Source organism: Cynocephalus volans, chromosome 1 (genome assembly GCF_027409185.1).
Source record: "Cynocephalus volans isolate mCynVol1 chromosome 1, mCynVol1.pri, whole genome shotgun sequence".
Taxonomy (NCBI): Eukaryota; Metazoa; Chordata; class Mammalia; order Dermoptera; family Cynocephalidae; genus Cynocephalus; species Cynocephalus volans.
Genome location: NC_084460.1, coordinates 266,952,432 through 266,974,535, shown reverse-complemented (window position 1 = coordinate 266,974,535; position 22,104 = coordinate 266,952,432). Strand labels below are relative to the sequence as shown.

Genomic DNA, 22,104 nt, shown 5'->3' with positions numbered 1-22,104 from the left:
GTAGCTTCTATATATAGAGAAATAAGCTCCACGCTTCCTTTCCAACTTGGGAATATTTTAAGTTTTGGAAAAGTTTGTGAAGGTATTTGGAATATACAGTATAATGATCATTACCCCTATGAGGGGGTATATGAAGAATATTTGATTGCAAAACAGAAATCTACCTCTTAGTACTGATAGACTTTGAGATCAATTTATCAAAAATTAGTATTTTAAGAGAATGTCCACATTTAGAGCAATGAAATTTATGAGTCAAAAATTTTAGTTCATAGGATAACCATTGGTTGTCAAATAGCCTCCACAGCACACACTACTTAGAGAATTTTCTGAGTTCCAACTCAATTTAGTTCCAACTAAATTCTGTCCACCAATCTTAGGCAGGGCTGTAGAGCGACAGCTTCCTCACCCCGTGAAATGAAAATTTTAGCGTAGTGGGTCATTATAAGGAACTCTGATCATACCCCAAACCAGGGAGCTACTTTTCCTCATTCTGTTCTACATGGACCCTTGGGTGTTACTGAAAAATTTAACCAGCAGCATGTTTTGATTACTGTCCCTCATTCTGCCTTAATTAGGGAAAATGTTACAAAATGTTTTGTATTTCAAACTTCATGGGAGCACCCTGGATTACATGGGCTTCCAGGAAATGAGAATGTCACAGAATAATACATATTAGCATAAATTAAAGATTAATTTCTCTGTGCCTTGTTATCTGTAAACTGAGGACAATAAATGTGGCTGCCTCATAGAATTATTGTGAAGATTGCATTAATCCACGTAAAATGCTTGAACTGTGCCTGCAGGTATGTGTTGGTGTTTGTTTTGTGTGTCTCACATGCTGTTGTGTGTCCCATGGGTGATATTCACTCACCTTTTCCTTCCCTGTTCCCAGGCCTTGCTCAGTGCCCATGACACGGTAGCTCAGAAAGATTTTGAGCCCCTTCTCCCCCCACTGCCAGACAATATCCCTGAGAGTGAGGAAGCAATGAGGATTGTTTGCTTGGTGAAAAACCAACAGCCCCTGGTAAGGAAATAATTTTAGCTTTTCATTTAGAATTATAATGGGGCTAATTATGAACTAAGTTATTTAGAGTAGTTACTTGGGCAATATTCTTGTCTGCAGTCACATGTATAGTGATAACAATGGCTATAAACTATATGATTTTCGCCTGTGGTTTCAGGCACATTACATGTGTTCATGTTTTCACTAAGGAAAGATTTCTGCTTAGTGGTGGGGTTTTTTTTGTTTGTTTTTTAAGTAAAAGACAAAACTTACAACATTTTTTATGAGAAATAAGATATGTTTTTTAAAAATTTATTTTATTATTTGGTTTTCTATGTGTGCATGTATTTCATTCAATTCCAATGCATTTGCCTAAGTTTTTCTCCTCTATGAATGGGAAGCTAAGTAAGGCATTAATTTTATTTTCTAAGAATAGTGCCTCCGATTAGGTTGTAATTGTGGGAGTTTTCTTTATCTTTAGAAGGATCTAAATATTCTCTGTGTTATGTGGTTGGATAGAGATCTTGGAAGGACAAAGTTGAATGACCTTTCCTTTCTGATGGCATGGAATGACTGAGAGGACACAGGGTACTGCATGACCCCTCTTTCCTTGGGTGGTATGAGTATCCTCATCTGAAAGAGCAAAACTGCACTGATTGAGGGAAGCCACCAGAAAAATGATCACGTTAGGTAAAACAGGGATTTCATTGTATTCTCTCTCCAGGGAGCTACCATCAAGCGCCATGAGATGACAGGGGACATCCTGGTGGCCAGGGTCATCCATGGCGGGCTGGCCGAGAGGAGTGGTAAGCTGAAGCAGCAGAGGACAAGTGAGACTAGAAAAGCAGGAAACCCTTGATTGTTTAGTCTTCCTTCCAGAGAAACCCCTCTTTCCTAATTTAGGTCAGGGCCTTAAGTTCTGCTGTGTGGTTAAAGCAGTAAAGAAGGAACAAATATTCCAGAGAAATCTCATTCCCCTCCTTCATTGAGTCCCTCCTGTTCTCAGCACCATATTAACGTCCTCTCTAACGGTTGATATTCTCATGGCAGCCTCACAAGGTAAGTATTAAGTACCCTGCCATTTTATAGATGAGGAAACTAAGGCTGAAAGAAATTAAGTATCTAACCTGCTCAGGATTGCACAGTTCGAGTCAGGATTCAAGTCCAGGTCTGCCTGACTCTGCATTCCCAACTTTTCTTCTCCACTTTGTCCTATTGCTTTCAAAAAGGCACAGCTCTTTCCCATCTTGAAATGCCCTTTGCTGACTCTTTCTACCAGTTAATCAAATGTTCATCCTCTCACTGCTGTGCTTCTGAAACGAGTGGTTCCATACTTGCCACCCCGTCCTCACTACCCACAGCCCCTGACTCCTGGCACAGGGTTTGTGCACCAACTTTCTAACAGTGCATACCCAGGATTTCCTAGTCACTGAGCCCATTGGCCCTTCCTTTTCCTCAGTTTTGTGTTCACTTCTCTACCACATTTGATGCTATTCGTAACTTTCTTGAAATTTTTGTCACCCTTGGTTTCTGTTTCATGACATTTTGCTTCTTGTCTCAAGTCTGACAACTCTACTGTTTTACCTCATATTTCTCAAGGATTGATTTTAACCCTCAAGTTTCTCCACATTTTCTCTTTTGAAAAATACCCACCTTTCTCCTTTTCACTCATCATTTACTCATGACCTTGCATCTTTATTTTTAGTGCTATCTTCTTTTTTTTTTTTTTTTTTCGTGACCGGCACTCAGCCAGTGAGTGCACCGGTCAGTCCTATATAGGATCCGAACCCGCGGCGGGAGCGTCGCCGCGCCGCGCTCCCAGCGCAGCACTCTACCAAGTGCGCCACGGGCTCGGCCCTTAGTGCTATCTTCTTACCAGTGTTCTTGTTCCATTTTACGTCGGATTAGCAAAAATTAAAATATTGCCATCAGTTCATACCAAGTGTTGGTGAAGAGGTAGAAAATGGCATGCTCACGCCTTTGTGGTGGTGGTATAAGATGGAATAACCAGTTTACTTTATTATTATTACTTTATAGGGCTGGCTGGTTAGCTCTGTTGGTTAGAGAGCAGTGTTGTACACCAAGGTCAAGGGTTTGGATCCCCATACCGGCCAGCTGCAAAAAAATCCAAAAAAAAAAACCAAACAGCAACAACAAAAAAACAAAGTGAAAATAAATTAATAATATTATTTTATAATAAATTTTAAAATTTTAGAGCATGCTTGGGTTAGCTACCTCTATTTGTCCCCCAATTTCTTTGTACCCTTCTTTCTTTTGTGTTTCTATTTGCCTAGGGTTACTATATGCTGGAGACAAACTGGTGGAAGTGAATGGAGTTTCAGTCGAGGGGCTGGATCCTGAGGAAGTGATCCATATTCTGGTAACAGTCTTCTCTTTGTCTTTTTGTTTATGACTTAGTGAAATGCCAGGGCTGAACTGAGCCAGTTAAAGCCCACAAGGGCACTGTAATGTGATGGGGATTTGGGTCCCTCTTGGCAGCTTCCTCTCTCTAGACCCCAGACCTTGTTTGTTGCCATGTGGCTCATTGACCTCTGCTGTGGATCAAATGTGTCTCCTAAAAGTTAGTGTTTTGGACACTTGATCCCCACTGTAACAGTGTTAAGAAGGTGAGAAATCAGATTATGATATTTGAAAGGTGGGGCCTTTGAGAGGTGATTTGATTGTGAGGACTGTGCCCTCATGAATGGATTAATCCACTCATGGAGTAAAGAGTTATTATGGGTGTGGACTGTGGGCTTTATAAGGAGCACATGAGAGAGCTCTTCCAATTCTCACCATGAGATATACCCTGTGTCCCCATGGGACTGCATAGAGAGTTCCCACCCAGAAGAAGGCCCTCACCAGATGTGCCCCCTGGACCATAGACTTCCCAGCCTCTTAAACTGTAAGAAAGAAATTTCATTTCTTTATAAATTACCATGTTTCAGGTATTCTATTATAAGCAACAGAATGGATTAATACAACCTCCCTCCTCTACCTCCCAGAAGTTCTGGTCCCAGCTTGGAAACTTCCCTTCCAAATCTGCTCCTTCAGCCTCAGGAAGACTGGCAGGTCCTCAAGGCCAGGTCATTTATCACCCTGGTTGCTCCATTAGATTCTGAGCCTGGGTGGGCAGAGTGAGACTTTGGAGGAGAGTCTGAACCTGAGCAAACTACTCCTTCTCCCCTAACTTTTTTATGCAGCTAAAATCTGTTTAACATCTTCCTTGAGGGCAGCTTTGGGAGAAGAAAGAAATCACCAGATGTCAGCATATGGTTAGGGGGACATCCTTGCTGGCCCACCACTCTTTCCATGTGGTTGGAGCTGGGAATTTATAACCTGATCATACGAGCCTTTGGTCTCTCTCCACCTCTGAAGCCATTCCCTGAATCACAATTCAGTTGTCAATAGCCATAGAAGCACGTCCCTCCCCATCTCCCCCCATTCATTCTCAAGTGGGGGGCCTGAGGTTGATGACTATATGGTATATAGGCCAGCGGTTCTCAAACTGGGTTCCTGGGGGAATTCTGGGTTTTCACTGTGATGGCTTAGAGACTGAGAGGTGAGGGGTGGTACTATAAGGAGTATAGCAAGCACATAAATATTTTACAGGCCACTGCTGCAAGATTCTGTGTGGTATACAAGGTGCTGCTGAGGGAGCTTGAAGTACTATAAATCACAGATGTGCATGCCTCTACTCAGCCCTCAGGTTCCAGCTATGGAGTTGCCAGGACAATGGGATTTGTCAGCAGTGAGGTGGAGGGTCCCTGGGAGAGACCACCTCATTGGGTTTTATCATACCAGTGACCCTGGAGCCCTGCAGCAAGGGAGAAGCAGATATAAATTGCTCCCTAATTTCCATTTCTAGGTGGTGACAGTTAGCTCTTAAACCCTTGTGAAAGTCTCTGTGGGGGATGTCACCATTAGACCTGGATGCATTCAGTGTAACTTTCTCTACTAAACCCCAGTAATACTGCTAACTCCGTGATTTGTCATTCTTTCCCCTTTGTCATTTTCCAGGCCATGTCTCGTGGCACAATCATGTTTAAGGTGGTTCCAGTTTCTGACCCTCCTGTGAATAGCCAGAAGATGGTAAGGATTTACTAAGCTTTCAATCTCCCACACTGTGAATCCCCAAATAACAGTAACAGCAACTAAATACAATGTATAATGTACCATCCTCTATACTGTGTTAGACATGTGTTCAATACTGTATTGGATATTTTTCAGTAGTGATGACCTGAGAGGCAAAATGAGTAAAAGAATACAGTAAAAGTAGATGAAGTTCCAAGAAGTCAAAAAGCAGCATCAAAAATGGTAAAAAAAAAAATTTTGAGCAAAAACTTCTCAGAGCTGAAAGATTCTGTTCCCAATGACACTTTTTAAAATGGTACTTAGACTCAGTTCAGGAGGCAAATTCTCTTTTTTGGTGAGGGTGGAAAGGAAAGACAGGAGCAGTAGATGGAGGAGTAGGAGAAATGGTTTTAAGCCGTGATGGCCCATGGGCAAGCGTTCTTCTGATGGCACCATTATGCACCTGCTGGCAGGTGTACGTTCGTGCCATGACTGAGTACTGGCCCCAGGAAGATCCCACCATCCCCTGCATGGATGCTGGATTACCTTTCCAAAAGGGAGACATCCTCCAGATTGTGGACCAGAGTGATGCTCTCTGGTGGCAGGCCCGGAAGATCTCAGACCTTGCTACCTGTGCTGGGCTAATCCCTTCTAACCACCTTCTGAAGAGGTAAGAAAAGTCATCATTCCTGGACTCAGGACTGGGCCATCAGTAAATAAAATGTTTTTCTCAGGCTTCTGTTACTACAGTTAAGATGAGATAAAGAGAGACCAGCAAATGGATGAACACACACACACACACACACACACACACACACAGGTTTATAAATCCAAATGTCGACTTATCAGTATATCCTAAGAATCTTAAATACCGAAGAGACCAGAATGATTATATTAGCTAGAACAGAAAGAAAAATGCTTGGAAAGTAAATTAAACTTAAAAAGTGCTATGGTCTGAATGTTTGTGTGTTTTCCTGTGGCGTCCCCCCACCTCACCCCAGTTCATATGTTGAAACCTAATCCTCAATGAAATAGAAATTAAGAGGTGGGGTCTTTAGGAGGTGACTAGGTTGTGAGAACAGAGCCCTCATGAATGGGATTAGTGCCCTTATAAAAGAGGGCTGAGGGAGTTTGTATGCCCCTTGCACAGAGGGCAAGCCCTCACCAGGTACTGAATCTTCTAGCGCCTTGATCTTGGACTTTCCAGCCACCAGAACCATGAGCAATAAATTTCTGTTGTTGTTGTTTTTTTTTTTTTAAAAAAAAGATGACCGGTAAGGGGATCTTAACCCTTGATTTGGTATTGTCAGCACCATGCTCAGCCAGTGAGCGAACCGGCCATCCGTATATGGGATCTGAACCCGGCGCCTTGGTGTTATCAGCACCGCACTCTCCCGAGTGAGCCACGGGCCGGCCCAATTTCTGTTGTTTATAAGCTGTCCAGTTTATGGCATTTTGTCATAGCAGCCCAAATAGACTAAGACAAAAAGGCATTAATCTTTCAAGGCTGAGTTGAGACATCAGTTACTAAATCTCAACCCATCATCCTCACCTTATGCTACTGAGGTTTCATGAGATCACCAAGAGGGTGAGTGAAGATAAAAAGGAGAGGAGGTCCAAGTCTCAGCCAATGTTAAGAGGTCAAGAAGGAGAAAAGGAACTAGCAAAGGAGATTGAGAAGGAATGACCAATGGAGCAGGATGAAAATCAAGACTGAATGGTTTCCTGATCAACTATATCAATTGCTGTTGAGAGGACTGAGGATTGACCACTGGATAATAAGAGTCGATCCTGATAAAAGCAATTTCAGTTGAGGAGTGGCGCCAAAATCATTGTTAGAGTGGGATTTGAAGAAATTGATGATAGTAAACATGGAAACTGTTTGAGATATTTTGGTATAAAGCAGAGCAGAACAGTAGAGAAATAGCTAGAGGAAAAGCGTAGTGGCATGAGAGAGAATCTTTTACGTGGGGTAAATAGTGCTACTGAGAATAATCCAGAGGGAGGGAACGTTTTTATGATACAGGAGAAAGAGAAGAGAACGACGGTTGTCCATGTCCTTGAGTAAGCAGAAGTAGATATGCTCTAGTATATAAGCAGAAGGGTTGGCCAGATATAGAATCACAAGCAGTTCATCCATAGGAATAGTAGCAGGAGAGGAGGCAGAGTATGTGGGCACAGTGGAGGGTTGAGGATATGGTGGGAGCTTGTGGAAGTTCTCTTCCAACCACTCTTATTTTCTCAGCAAAATGAGAAGCAACGTCATAAGCTGAGAGTAGGGTGGATAAGAAGGTGTTGGGAAGGAGAGAGGAGAAAACTTGAAAAGCTTCCAGGAGAGCTGGAGAGTCAATGGAGTAGGCCGATATAGTATGATCAGCATTAAAGACCCACTTAAAGGTCATACATTTGAAGTACTTCTGGTCAGCTTCCTGGATGGAGGTCCAGATTAGACAGAGGGTTGGATTTAACAGCAAATCAAGAGAGGGCCCAGGGAGCGACGGTCAGGATCAACCTTGGCCTTTAGGCTGTTGGGGAGGAAGAGGAGGAAAGGAAGCAGGGGAAGATCAGTGAGAAGGAAGGAAGAGTGATGGATTATAGGACCCAGGGTCAACAGATTACTGGGGTTGGGAAGATGGGAGGGGTTGGTAGGAGTAGGGATGCTGGAAATTGAATTATGGAGAGATTGAAGTTACTGGGACTGAAAAGGTCTAGGTTATGATAGGGGAGGCAGTGGCTGAGGTAGGATGAGGGGAAGGTCATTGGGAAAAAGGGGATCAAGGACTCAAGAGGCCAGGGTGTTGGAAGGGGCATTGATGTGCCTAATAAAATCATCGAGAATTATGACAGAATAGTGTTCTGAGCGTGGGGGTGAGCAGAAGTGACCCGCAATGACTACCAGAAGAGTAGGGGGATGATATTCAAAGCTGGGCCTCTTAAGGAAGAGGGAGAATGATCTGGAAATGGCAGTGAGAAGCAAGGACACACATGCCCCTTCAGGCCCAGAGGAATGGGGCCACACACAGTGGTGTGCTGGAGCCGGCTGACATGAACCCGTTGTGACATCTTTTCTCATACCCACACCCAGTGAAGGCAGAGTCATAGCTTAAAAGCAGCCACAATGAGAGTATTGACACTCCAGAAATCAGTAAACGCTATGACTCAGGGCTCTGCCTCCCCCAGAGCCGGTTTACCAGCTCACCACCGGGACTAGAAGAGGAAACATCCACCTCTTGAAAGGTGCCGGGCAGGAGTGACCTCAGGGAGCACCAGGGTTAAGTTAGCACAAGAAGGCGAAGGGCTCAAAGCAGGGGTGAGGTCTGAGAGAGTTTGTGGAAGATTTGCTGTGAATTCCAGAGTGTGTGGAAGAATTCAGAGAGGATAGTCAGTAGATGGGGCCGTATAGGAATTCAAATGCAGAGGTTAAGGGATGACCTGACATGAATAGTGTCCCAGGGCAGAACGTGGTGTGGAGGCTCAGGTGGGGTCTTGCGAGGAGTTCAAAGAAATTACGGGTTTACTGTGTTAGCATACAAATAAGGGACAAGAGAAAGTTGTCACATTGTTTTTAGCAATTGCCATGTGAAAATATAATATGAAAATAAGAACTTAAACAATTTTATCTCCAAGCAATATGTCAACAGCAGAGTCCACACAAATGTCTTATTGTGGACAGAATGAGAGAAGGCATTTCAGGTTCTCCTGATTCTTATTCAGAAAACCGGGAGACCCTTGGAGGAGTGGAGGAGAGTGTTGAAACCAAATCCGTTGCAACATCTTTGCAAGAGGTTGGCCCAGACCAGTGTGGCTTTTGGGAAGTCTCTTAATGTCTCAGAACTTCAGTACATGAGACCCATGACATCTACAAACAATTTTTCTCTCTCCCTGATTCTCCAACTGTACCATGAATAAAAATTAACTGGGGTTCTTGTTAAAGTACAGAATTCTGGGCCCTGCCCCCAGAGAATCTAATTCAATAGCTCATGGCCATAGCCAAGGAACCTGCATTTTAACTAAGCACCTCTGGTGCTCATGGTAAGTGGTATGAAGAGCAACATGGTGCTAAGGAATAGTGGGAAGAATATAAAATATTTTTTGAGCTCATTGTAATGACAGACCTTTTGAATGCAAGTAGCTGATATTTTTTTCCTTTTCTTCTTTCTTTTCTTTTCTTTTCTTTCTTTTTTTTACAAGTAGAAAATCATATCTGATTTTAAAAGATTGTGGAAGAGTGGGGAGGAAGGCCTCTCCAAAAAGGGCATATTGGTGGAGAGTAATACCCATCTAAAGGAGTGTGGTATAACTGTATTATACATTTGAAGTTAGATGTTGATGGTTGGTATCAACGTAGCAAATATTTTTTGCAAGTGGACATGACTTGGGAGTGAGGTGCCCTATTGCTCCTGAGCAACATGTGAAGAAATATAGGACATTAGCATGAATGAGAAACCAGGAGCCCCTAGAGGAGAAAAGTAAGGGTGAAGCCTAAAGAAAGAGCTGACTGAGAGAGACACACGCAGAGACAGAGAGACAGAGACAGAGAGAAAGATCAGATTGCAGGCTAATCTAACTGGGGAGTGGCAAGGGAAAGTACAGGAGACTGAAAAGCAGATGCTTAGTTGGCTGATCACCTAACTGGGAATCCAGAACCTGGGTTCCAGGCCTGCATGTACTGTGAATGAAAGTATTTCTGGAAGAGTACACAAGAAACTGTGCAGATGTGAGAAAAGAAGTCTCATTGTTTGTACAGTTAAGGTGTTTACTATGTGCATATGTTATGTCTTAAAATAATTAATGAATCAGAATGCCTTGCATGCTGATTAAGAGTTTACAGTAAGTTTTTACATATCATTTAGTCCTCATAATTCCTTCAACATGCACTTAGCCCCATTTCATAAATGGGAACTAAGTGTCAGATGTTACAAGATTTGTCCAAGAGCCTAAGGAAGGTAGGGAAGACTGGAACCCAGGTCTTTTAAATCCCAGTCCATCACTTACTAGATTACACCATGGATGCCTCCTGCTGCTAACTGCTCAAACTTCACCACCTCCTTGACCTCCCTGGATCTGTTTCCTCATTTCTAAAGTGAGGAAGCTGGGCTTAATTGGCTCTTCTTAAACTCTAGTGTGAATTAGAATCACATGGGGAACTTGTTTTAAAAATGCAGATACCGTGGCCTTATTTCCAGACCATCTGATTCAGGAGATGTGGGAGGCCCAGAAACTTTGAAGTGTACCTGAGGTGTTTGTTAAAATGCATATTTCTGCTTTTTAAACTTTACTATGCAGATGACTTACCTGGGATTTTATTAAAACAGAGATTCTCATTTGGAAGGTTTGAGGTGGGGCCGGAGATTCTGCATTCTAACAAGCTCCCAGGTGAAGTTGATGCTGCAGTTCTGGGAACCACAATTTGAACAGCAACAAACAGGATCTTCAAGGTCTTGCTCTAAACTGTGTAGCACTGAGTAAGGAAGAGAGAACAACTTTGTTTAGAAAGTTGCCTTGAATTAGGTGAAGAAAGGAAGACCTCCCCCAAGGAATTGCTGGGAGGGGATTTAAGGGAAGGGGAACAAACCAACAAGGATTTCAGGGGCCAAGAAAAGGTGAGGCCTCCCTCTGAAGCCCAGGTTCTAGAGGTCAAGGAAGGAGCAGAGTCGTGTAAAGGAACTGCAGAGAGTGTTAAACAGCCTGTGAGGGACACCAGAGCTTGCTGTGAAGATCCTAATGAGACCAGCTGAGACAGCTGACATGCACGAGAGGCAGGTTACCGTGGGACGTTTTCTGAAGCTCCGTGCATGTGGACTTGTGATCAGGGGTCAGATTGGCTCCTGATGTCTGCGTTGCTCTGAAAAGATCCTGAGTCTCAGGAAAAGTGATGAGAAGGGCTATGTGTTTGGAGAAGAAATCACCCTTTTCACATGGGTGGAGGCAGCAGAATTCTAGAAAACGTTCTGTTTGTGGTTGTCCTGGATCTGTTTTATCTGGGTTAACCTGGGTTGGGTTTTTTTGTTTTTGTTTTTTTCACAGTGTATTTCTGTTTTGCACAGGAAACAGAGGGAATTCTGGTGGTCTCAGCCCTACCAGCCTCACAGCTGCTTCAAATCAACCATATGTAAGTGTGTGGCTCCCTCAAACCCAGCATGTGCATCCTGGGAAGCCTGCTACCTCTTTCCCAGGGCTGGCTTCTTGCTCAAGACGGGAATCATCTCCCTGGCAGCTAGCTGTCTGAAATCCTACCACAGACATTCATTCCTTCCGATTTAGACTACTGTGTTCTTTTTTGTTTTCCTGCTTCAATCATTTGTCCATACCCAGCAATTTCTATGGAAGAAGGTAAGAAAATAGTATTTAGAAAAAAACCCTTATCTCCAAAGTCTCCTAGAAATTTTCTGTAGTTTTCTTGATTCACTTCAATTTAGTTCAGGTATTTATTAAGCTCTTCCTATGTACCTAGTGGTGTGTTAATCAGTAATACTCTAATTTATAAAAAGATGTCAGTCAAAAGAACGCACACAAAGTGTAATTGTCCTAACAACTGAGTGGAATAAAGAGAAGTAACATTGATACGCAGCTCCACGATCTAACACAGCACATGGTAAAAACTCAGTAAAAGTTGTAAAACTGATCAGGTGTTTTGTTTCAACTGCTTTATGCGCATTATATAAAAATAACTCTAAGAAAATTGTTATATAGTTCCCATTTTATGGATGAAAATATTGAGGTTCAGAGAAGATAAGAACAGCTGTCAAAAGTTGCAAAGAATGTAGTCTGGATGTCTGAAAGGCCCTGCATCAGGGAGCAAATGGTACCTTTAGTTGTCACCCCTTCCCCTTCTCCATGCCAAACCATCCAGATGACTCATTATGATGTCACACACAACACACAGGCACACATGCAAGCAGGAAAGCAAGATGCTGTCTGCTTATGCAGAGGGTAGAGAAGAGAGAGAAGCAGCCCCATAGAAACTACCCACATCCCTGAAATTGGGAAGAGAGACCAGAGAACTGCACAAGAGTGACTTTTGAAAACTCATCTCTGTAATTTTTTAACATTTATTTGTACATGTTTGTGGAGTACAGTGTGTTGTTTGAATACATGCACATACTGTACATTGATTCACTTAGGGTAGATAGCATAGCTTTGTACCGTTAATCCATGCTCTCCCTTCCTCCTCAGCCCCCTCGCCTCCAGGCCTTTGGTAACCATTATTCAACTCTCTACTTGTATGAGAACACTTTTTCTTTAGCTTCCACATGTAAGGGGATCATGTGGTATTTGTCTTTCTGTGCCTTGCTTCACTTAACATGAAGGTCTCTAGTTCCATCCATGTTGCTGTAAATGATAGGATTTCATTTTTTTTTATAGCTGAATAATATTCCTTTGTTTACAAATATCACAGTTTTTTTTGTTTGCTTTGTTATTTTATCCATTCATCATTATCCATGCCATGGCCGTTTAGGTTGATTCCATCTCTTGGCTTATTGTAAATAGTGTTGCAATGAACATAGGAGTGCAGATGTCTCTTTGATATATTGATTTCATTTCCTTTGGGTATATACCCAGTAGTGAGATTGCTAGTCACAGAGCAGTTCAATTTTCAGCTTTCTGAGGAACTTCCATACTGTTTTCCACAATGGCTGTACCAATTTACATTCCTAACAACCATGTAGGAGAGTTCCCTTTTCTCCACATCTTCACCAGTATTTGTTATTTTCTTTTTGATGATAGCCATTCTAACTAGAGTAAAGTGATATCTCATTGTGGTTTTAATTTGCATTCCCTGATGATTAGTGATGTTGAGCATTTTGTCATGTGCCAGGTGGCCATTCATATTCAGGTCCTTTGCCCATTCTTAAATTGGATTATTTGGGTGTTGAGTTGTTTTAGTCTTGTATATTCTGGTTATTACTCCTTGTCTGATGTGTAGTTTGAAAACACTTTCTCCCATTCTGTGGGTTTTCTCTACACTTCGTTGATGGTATTCTTTGCTGTGCAGCAGCTTTTTAGTTTCATGTAGTATCATTTGTCTATTTTTGCTGTAGTTGCCTGTGCCTTTGTAGTCTCGTTCAAAGAAACTCTGCCCACTCGCATTTCATGTAGCATTTTCCCTGTGTTTTCTTCTAGTAGTTTTATAGTTTGGGGTCTTAAATTTGTCTTTAATTCATTTTGAGTTGATTTTTGTGTATGGTGGAGATAGGGGTCTAGTTTCAATCTTCTGCATGTGGATGTCCAGTTTTCCCAGCACCATTTATTGAAGACACTGTCATTTCTGAATACTCTCAGCACCTTTATCAAAAGTCAGTTGGCTATAAATAAATGGCTTTATTTCTGGGTTCTCTATTCTGTTCTATTGGTCTGTGTGTCTGTTTTTATGTCAGTCCCATGCTGTTTTGGTTACTGTAACTTTATAGTATATTTTGAAGTCAGGTAGTGTGATGCCTCCAGCATTCTTCTTTTTGCTTAGTATTGCTTTGGCTATTCGGAGTCTTTTGCACTTCCATATGACTTTTAAAATCATTTTTTCTATTTCTGTGAAGAATGTCATTGGGATTTTGATAGGGATTGCATTGAATCTGTAGATTGCTTTCGGTAGTATGGTTTCAGAGTATTAATTATTCTAACCCAGGAACATGGGATATCTTTCCATTTCTTTGTGTCATCTTCGATTTCTTTCATGAGTGTTTTGTAGTTTTCTTTGTAGAGAGATTTCTCCTCCTCAGTTAAATTAATTTCCAGTTTGTTTGTTTTTTTTGGTAGCTATTATAAATGAAATTGCATTCTTGATTTCTTTTTCATCTTGCTCATAATTGGTGTATAAAAATGCTACTGATTTTTGTATGTTGATTTTGTATCCTGCTACTTTACCGAATTTGTGTATCAGTTCTAAGAGGTTTTTTTTAGTGGAGGTTTTAGGTTTTTCTATATATGATTACATCATCTGCAAACAGAAACAATTTGACTCCCTCTTTCCAAATTTGGATTCTCTTTATTTCTTTCTGTGACCTAATTGCTCTGGCTAGGATTTCTAGAATGATGTTGAATAAGAGTGGAGAGAGTTGGCATCCATGTCTTGTTCCAGTTCTTAGAGGAAGAGCTTTCAGCTTTTCTCCATTTAGTATATTAGCTGTATGTTTGTCATATATGGCCTTTATTATGTTGAATTATGTACCTTTTATGCCTAATTTGAGGGTTTTTATCATGAAAGGATGTTGAATTTTATCAAATGCCTTTTCTGCATTGAGTGATGATAATATGGTTTTTGTCCTTCATTCTGTTGATGTGATATGTCACATTTATGGATTTGCATATGTTGAACCAACCTTGCATCCTGGGACAAATCCCACTTGATCCTGGTGAATGATATTTTTAATTTGCAGCTGGATTTGGTCTGCTAGTATGTTGTTGAGGATTTTTGCATCAATGTTCATCAAGGATATTGGCTGAAAGATTTCCTTTTTTGTTGTGTCCTTGTCTAGTTTTGGTGTTAGGGTAATGCTGGCCTTATAGAATGAGTTTAGAAGATACCCTGTTCTTCAGTTTTATGGAGCAGGTTGAGAAGTATTGGTATTAATTATTTTTAAAATGTTTGGTAGAATTTGGCAGTGAAGCCATTCAATCCTGGGGTTTTTCTTTCTTTCTTACTTACTTCTTGGCCAGTATGGGGATCCAACCCCTTGACTTTGGTGTAACCAACACCACATTCTAACCAAGTGAGCTAACCAGACAGACCTCTAGGTATTTCTTTAACAGAAGACTCTGTTACTGATCCCATCTCGTTACTCATAATTGGTTTGTTCAGGGTTTCTATTTCTTCTTGGTTAAATCTTAGTAGATTGGATATGTCCAGGAATTTATCTGTTTCCTGTAGGTTTTCCAATTTGTTGGCATGTAGTCATTCATAATAATCTCTAATGATCCTTTATATTTGGTAGTATCAGTTGTGATGTCTCCTTTTTCATTTCTGATTTTATTTTAGTGTTTTCTCTCTTCTCCTTGGTTAGTCTACCTAACCAAGACATGTCAATTTTGTTTATCTTTTCAAAAACCAACATTTTGTTTTGTTGATCTTTTCTTTTGTATTTTTTGGGTCTCAATTTCATTTATTTCTGCTCTGATCTTTATTATTTCTTTCCTCCTGCTAATTTTGGGTTTGGTTTGTTCTTGCTTTTCTAGTTCCTTAAGATGAATTATAATTTATTTGAAAATTTTCTACTTATTTTGATGTAGGGGTTTGTTGCTATAAATTTCCCTCTTAGTACTACTTCGGCTGTACCTCATAGGTTTTGGTATGTTGTGTTTCTGTTTTCATTTGTTTCAAGAACTTTTAAATTTTTCTTTTTAACTTCTTTGACCCATTGGTCATTCAGGAATATATTGTTTAGTCTCCTTGTATTTGTACAGTTTCAAGAGTTTCTCTTGCTGTTGATTTCTAGTTTTTTTCCATGTAGTCAGAGAAGATATAATTTCAATTTTTTAAAAATTTAAGACTTGTTTTGTGGCCTAACATATGGTCAATCCTGGAGAATGTTCCATGTGCTGATGAGAAGAATGTATATCCTATAGCTGTTCAATAGAATGGTCTATAAATGTCTATAAAGCCCATTTGGTCTATAGTGCAGTTCAAATCCAATGTTTCTTTGTGAATTTTTGTGTCTGGATGATCTGTCCAATCCTGACAGTGGGTGTTGAAGTCCTAAACTATTATTATATTGGTCTATATCTCCTTTTGGATCTAATGATATTTGCTTTATCTGGGTGTTCCAATGTTGGATGCATACATATTTACAATTGTTATATCCTTTTGTTGATTGACCCCTTTAACATTATATAATGACTTTCTTTGTCTCTCTTTACAGTTCTTGACTTAAAGTCTTTTTTATCTAATATAAATATAGCTCCTACTGCTCACTTTTGGTTTCTGTTTGCATAGAAAATGTTTTTCCATTTTGTCACTTTCAGTGTATACATGTCTTTACAGGGGAAGTGAGTTTCTTGAAGGCAGCATATAGTTAGATATTGGTTTTTATCCATTCAGCCAGTCTATATCTTTTAATTGTGGAATTTAGTCCATTTATATTGAAGGTTATTATTAATAGGTAAGGATTTACTCCTGCTTCTTTGTTGATAGTTTTCTGGTTGTTTTGTATATCTTTTGTTCATTTCCTCCTCAATTATTGTTTATCATTGCAGTTTGGTGTTTTTCTGTAGTGCTGCAGTTTTATTCCTTTTTTCCCCCCATTAGTGTACCTGCTTTACCAGTACATTTTATCCTTTCATGTGTTTTTTTGATGGTGGTTATCTTCATTTAGCTTCCAGATGTAGGTCTCCCTTGGGCATTTCTTGTAAGGCTGATCTAGTGGTGATCAATTTCCTCAGTTTTGCTTGTCTATGAAAGACTTTATTTCTCCTTCATTCCTGAACAGTAGTTTTGATGGAATAGTATTCTTGTCTACGTAGAGTGATGTTATAGGCTATGCTGTTAAGAGTTGGGAAAGGGAGCCTAAGCCTAGGAAGGGGAACCTAGGGAGGGCAGAGGACTCTGTGGTCTTGGTGGGTAATAAACCCACTGACTTAGCTTGGACTGCCCTAGCAAGATACCATGAAATTCATGGCTTAAGCAACAGACATTTATTTTCTCACGATTCTGGAGGCTAGAAGTTTAACATCAAGGTTCCAGTGGGGTTGGTTTCTGCTGAAGCCTGTCTTCCTGGCTTGCTTCCTGGCTACCTTCTTGCCATGTGCTCATGTGGCCTTTCCTCTATGCATGCTTGGAGAGAGAGGTCTCTGGTGTCTCTTCCTCTTCTTATAAGGCCACCAAGTGTGTTGGATTAGGCCCCCAACCGTATGACCTCATTTAACCTTAATTGTCTCTTTAAAGCTCCTATCTCCAAATACAGTTGTATCGGGACATAGGGCTTTAACATATGGATTGGTGGGGGGCACAATTCAGTCCATAACACCCACCATAGATGATAATGTGGAATTGCTGATTGTGGCAGAGCAAAGTCAGTGGCCCTATCTTATATCCCAGAGTCATATGTCAGAAAAGTCAGGGTTTCTTGTGCTATTACTAAAGAATTACTTCTGGTCTCTGTACTTTTATCAGTAAAACAGGAATGACAATTGTAGTTTTTGTTTGCCTTTTTATAAAACCTATAGTTATATCCTGGGAATTAATGAACTTCCTGTTGCTATAAATGGCTAATCTGGAAAATAATTTCTAAGTGAATATGAGGGATTGTGTGACAGTGCTGAAACTCTCAGCTATGCCACTTGTTTATCTGTTCCTCTACCTCTAAGAAACAGTGTCATTTCATACAATTTTTCATATTTCATATTTCATTTTAAAACATTAATAAATAATGTGGTTTTTTTAAGGAGGTGGTGATAAGTGTTACTTTATGATATTATAGTTTATTATACAGATTATAGTTTGTACTTTTAGAACATGTATAAGATTCATTTATTAAATCACTATTTTTTGAGCACTTGGAAACTGCTGGGCACTGTGCTAGGCACAAGAGGTACAGTGCTGAAAGGAAGAGAGATTGTTTCAGAAAATATATTCAAATCAACTATTCTGATATTCAAAGGAAAAGTCAATTTAATAAGTAATTTATCATATACCTACTACATGCAAGACACTATACTAAGCTCTATATGTTATATAGAGTATGCAAAAACTAGGAAGATAGTTCCTGCTTTCAAGGAGCTGTCTAGGAGAACAAAGAAGGCAAACACCCAGATTGTTATATTACAAAGTAGAGTAGGTACACAGTAGCAGAGAGTTCAGAGTAGTGGGAGAAAATGCTATGCAGGTTGATATTTATTTTGGTCAGTGTTTAAGATGGACCTTGAAGCAGTCCAGGCACAGGGAACAGCATAAGTAAAGATACAGAGGAAGAGCCTTGATGTCTACTCTAAAAGTAGAAAAAGATATGTAAAGAAGAGAAGTGGGCAACAGCCTTCCAAATTGTGTTTGGATGATGTTGTGAAGGGTTTTGAGTGTTAGGCTAAGTGATTTTTAAAGTTGTGTTCTTTTATTCTCTTACTTATACCTCAGCTAAAGGTAAAAATAGTTAACATTTTTAAGCACTTAAAATGTGCCTGAGCTTTTCATCCATTATCTCAATTAATCCTCTCCTATATGGTAGGCATTATTACTATTAATCCCTTTTACAAATGGAGAATAGAGGCTTAGAGATAAACTAATCTGTCCAGCATTCCAAAGCCTATGCTTTTTAAGTTCTAGACCATTTTTTGTTATATAGTTTCCTATATCATACATTTTCATTTAATACAGTAGAGTCCTTTTTATCTTTCCAAGTGAGCAATAGTTGTAAGAATAAGATTATTGTGAGGTGATCTGAGTTTTATTGACATAAGCCTATAATAGAGAATTTTGTTTTTAAAACTGACACATTTTAAGTCCTATTTTCCCCTTTCTATGCTCTTCTATGGAAGATGACATGAAGATTGATGAGAAATGTGTGGAAGCAGGTAACATTTCCTCTTGATTGACTCACCACCAGAAGACATAGGAAACACCGCACCACCTATAGATTATCTGAAGAAGAGTCGGCCAAAGGGGCAGAGGCCTTTTATCTGGAAGAAATGTATACAATGAGCTCCCATTCTAGACCCCAATCCTTTTTCTGTGGTTCTGGCACTTGGAAGGAGAAGCACAGTTGTGGCAATGTTTTCAGGCTCCTGCCAACCTTCTAGAGAGTGTTTTAGAAGCAGTGTCTTGGAAACGATCTCAGGAACACTTAGTAACTCTCGGCGTATCAGATGTTGGGACACCTGGAAACCACTGTGCTTTTTGTGGAATACCATAAAACATGGAGATATCAAATTTTTAAAAAGCAAAAAATATATTTTGTTATTAAGTTTGATACCATCTTCTGGTATATTCTAGTATAGACAGATAGTAGTGGGTTTCAAGATTTTGAGAAATATGAGGGTGCTTCCAAAAGTTTATAGAAAAATTCATATTATCTTTTAATTCTGTTTTTCCACAAACTTTTTGTTTATAATCCCACCTTTAAAAAATTTTTTATTGAAACATTGATTATACGTATTTGTGGGGTACAGAGTTGAATACACGTATACAATGTGTGATGGTCAAATCGGGGTAATTAGCATGTTATCCATCATTACAAAACTTAATCATTTGTGATGACTTTTGATCTTCTTTCTTCTAGCCATTTGATAACATGTGGTAAATTATTTTTTAATTATAGATGCCTAGCTCAACTGTACACTAATGGAACTTATTTTTTCTATCTAGCTGTTTTGTGCCCATTAACCAACCTCTCACTGTCCCACAAACTTTTTGAAGTACCCTCATATATGAAAACTGTTTACATTTCTATACTTAGCTTTTTTTGTAAATCGGGAAAAGATTTTTCAAATTAAGTGGCAGAACTAAGACTGTCTCAAGAATCACTAGGGTTTTGTTGGGAGCATAGTTGGAGAGACTTTAGTCTGACAGGTGAATTTATCCTGGCTTTAAGGGCTAATACAGTTTTTAGAAATGAAAGAACAATATGAAATTTTTATATAGTTGGTGTTTAAAAGATTCACGTATATTTCCCAAAACGACTATAGAATAATGCTGAAAATATGTTTATTTCACTAAGTACACATTCTGGTTTTTAAACTTGCATAATGTTCATTTCCTTCCTACAATTTTAATTAAAATTTTATTAGGTAATACATCCACATAGTTCAGAACTCAAAAGCTACAGAAGTATATTGAGTAAGAAGTTCCTCTCTTTCCCATGTTCCCCCTAATCAGTTTTCTTTCTTAAGGCAATAAATGTTATCAGTTTCTCTGGTATCCTTCCGGACATATTCTGTGCATATAAAAGCAAAGATGTATATTATTATTCCCTCCGCCTTCTCACTCCTACCTTTTTATCCCCCCAAACACAAATGTGTAGACCCTTCCAGCCTTTTAACTTAACACTATATATCTTGGAGATGATTCTTTTTTTTTTTTTTACTAAAAACCCTCCTCTTCTTTTTTTTTAAAAAAAGCTTATTGGTTAAATAAGTTATCATACACTTATACAATTACTTATTCATAGACATTTGAGCTATGTCCAATTTTTTCTATTATAAGCGGTGCTACAATGAATAGATTTCTAGATATATCATTTCACATGTATGTATGTCTGATCCAAGGCTGGGTACACTGGTTATGTCGCTATATTTTTCAGATTGCCCTTTGCATAAATTCTAGTTCTGTCATCCTAATCTCTTTTCAAAATGCTAACAAGAATTGTTTTAACTCATGAAGAAGTTGGTTTACCTCCTATCTTGCTCAGTCACCTAAACAAACCACTCAGGCCATTCCTATGCTCATTCTGCTTGTCACCCTCCCCTTGCTTATGACCCCAACTCTTTAGGCATGTTGCGTCCCCCTCACCTCTGTAAGCCCTCTAGCAGCAAAGTTGTTCAGTATCCAACAATCTGTGAGTGTTTCCTGTCACATTCCACTTTTCTCTCCCCTTTGAGCCTCTTTTTGTTTTATTCTACTTATTCTCTTATGTTCCATTATTTTATTTACTTTTTTAAACCTCCTGCTGCACCCTTGATTGTCATCACAGCCCAACTGCCAAACACTATGCATCTTATTTAAGGCTTATATATGCCAAAGAGTGGCCTTGTTTTAGGAAAAAAAAATTAAAAGGTAGTATATAGGCAGAAGTATAAGCCAGGGAATCAGACTGTTAAAATACAGACTCATTCAACTCTGTACCCTACAAATATGTATAATCAAATATGGTTCAATGAAAAAAAATATAGACTCAGTGTGGATAGTAATGTAGCAACGTTTTTGGTTTTTGCCTCCATGGAAAACGATAGATGAAGAAACATTTGAGTCTGGTAAGTAAAAAATTAGTATTTTAGATTTTTTAAATGTATATTCTAAATTTTGGTATGATTTAAACACATGTTTAGGGATATGATACAGTAATTTTTTAAATACATCAACGGTAAAAAAAAACAATAAAAATTAAAATTTAAAACCTATGTGAGGTGATGGCTATGTTAACCATCACTATAATAATCATTTTGCTATCTATATTATCTCATAACATCATGTTGCAGACCTCAAATATACACAATAAAATTTATTTTAAAAAACACATCAACAGCGTAGTTGTGAGATATTATAAATTTCACTGTAACCAGTGCTTCTCATAGGACCGGTCCTGTCCCTGAAGTGGCATTTTGGAACTCTAGGGGGGCATTTTTTGGTTGTCACATTGATTGGGGGCACTACTTGCCTTTAACTGGTAGGAATCAGGACTGCTAGACATCCTGCAGTGTATGAGACCATCTTACACAATGAAGGGTTTTCTGTAGACCCACATATCTTCCAAACATCCTGCTGGACAAAACTCATTACAAATATAAATGGGTAGTTCTGTCATACACAAGTGATGTAAGTTTTCACAAGATGTAATGTAAAAAGCCCAGTGGCTTAGAAGACAGACAGTCATTATGGAAAGAGACATTCAAGCAGAATAAACACACTGCAATTGTTAATAATTTTTCACATTCTATCTACTCCGTACTGATAGTAAATAAACTGGAAATTACAATTTTCTTTTTCTTTAATGCATTATTTGTTATTGTTGATGACACATGATTAATATCAAGTGTCTGTCCCTAAAAATAATATTGATGTCATTAGTAACAAAATAGGTTCCACAGAGTATTTTTTTGAAACTGGCAATCTGTTGGGGCATGTTAACAATACTCATCTGATTCCAAGTTTATTACGTTTTCCTCATTTTCTCCATTTTGTTAGTCTCTAATTGTTTTGGCATATTATCCCTTCCTCAATTAAGGCAATTTCCCTCTTTCATCATACACAAATAATTCTGGTCTTCTGTTACTTACCAGGACACTTTTTATTCATGTCTTCCTGATCCTTTGCTCTTCTATATTTCTATACTCCATTTAAGGAATATTTTCTGATTTATTAATTTCCTTCAAATCCATGCTTCTTC

At 39.2% G+C, this 22,104-nt stretch overlaps 1 protein-coding gene across 1 annotated transcript in view; it reads left to right on the top strand.

The window, feature by feature from the left end:
* MPP4 (MAGUK p55 scaffold protein 4) overlaps positions 1–22,104 on the top strand; it is a 42,410-nt gene that overhangs the window by 5,847 nt on the left and 14,459 nt on the right. The window contains exons 5-14 of the mRNA XM_063076997.1: positions 893–1,024; positions 1,728–1,809; positions 3,298–3,383; positions 5,024–5,095; positions 5,551–5,747; positions 11,125–11,189; positions 11,393–11,410; positions 12,008–12,010; positions 18,542–18,577; positions 20,951–20,971. Of these exons, the coding sequence (XP_062933067.1) occupies positions 893–1,024; positions 1,728–1,809; positions 3,298–3,383; positions 5,024–5,095; positions 5,551–5,747; positions 11,125–11,189; positions 11,393–11,410; positions 12,008–12,010; positions 18,542–18,577; positions 20,951–20,971 (712 nt within the window). The remainder of the gene's footprint in view (positions 1–892; positions 1,025–1,727; positions 1,810–3,297; positions 3,384–5,023; positions 5,096–5,550; positions 5,748–11,124; positions 11,190–11,392; positions 11,411–12,007; positions 12,011–18,541; positions 18,578–20,950; positions 20,972–22,104) is intronic.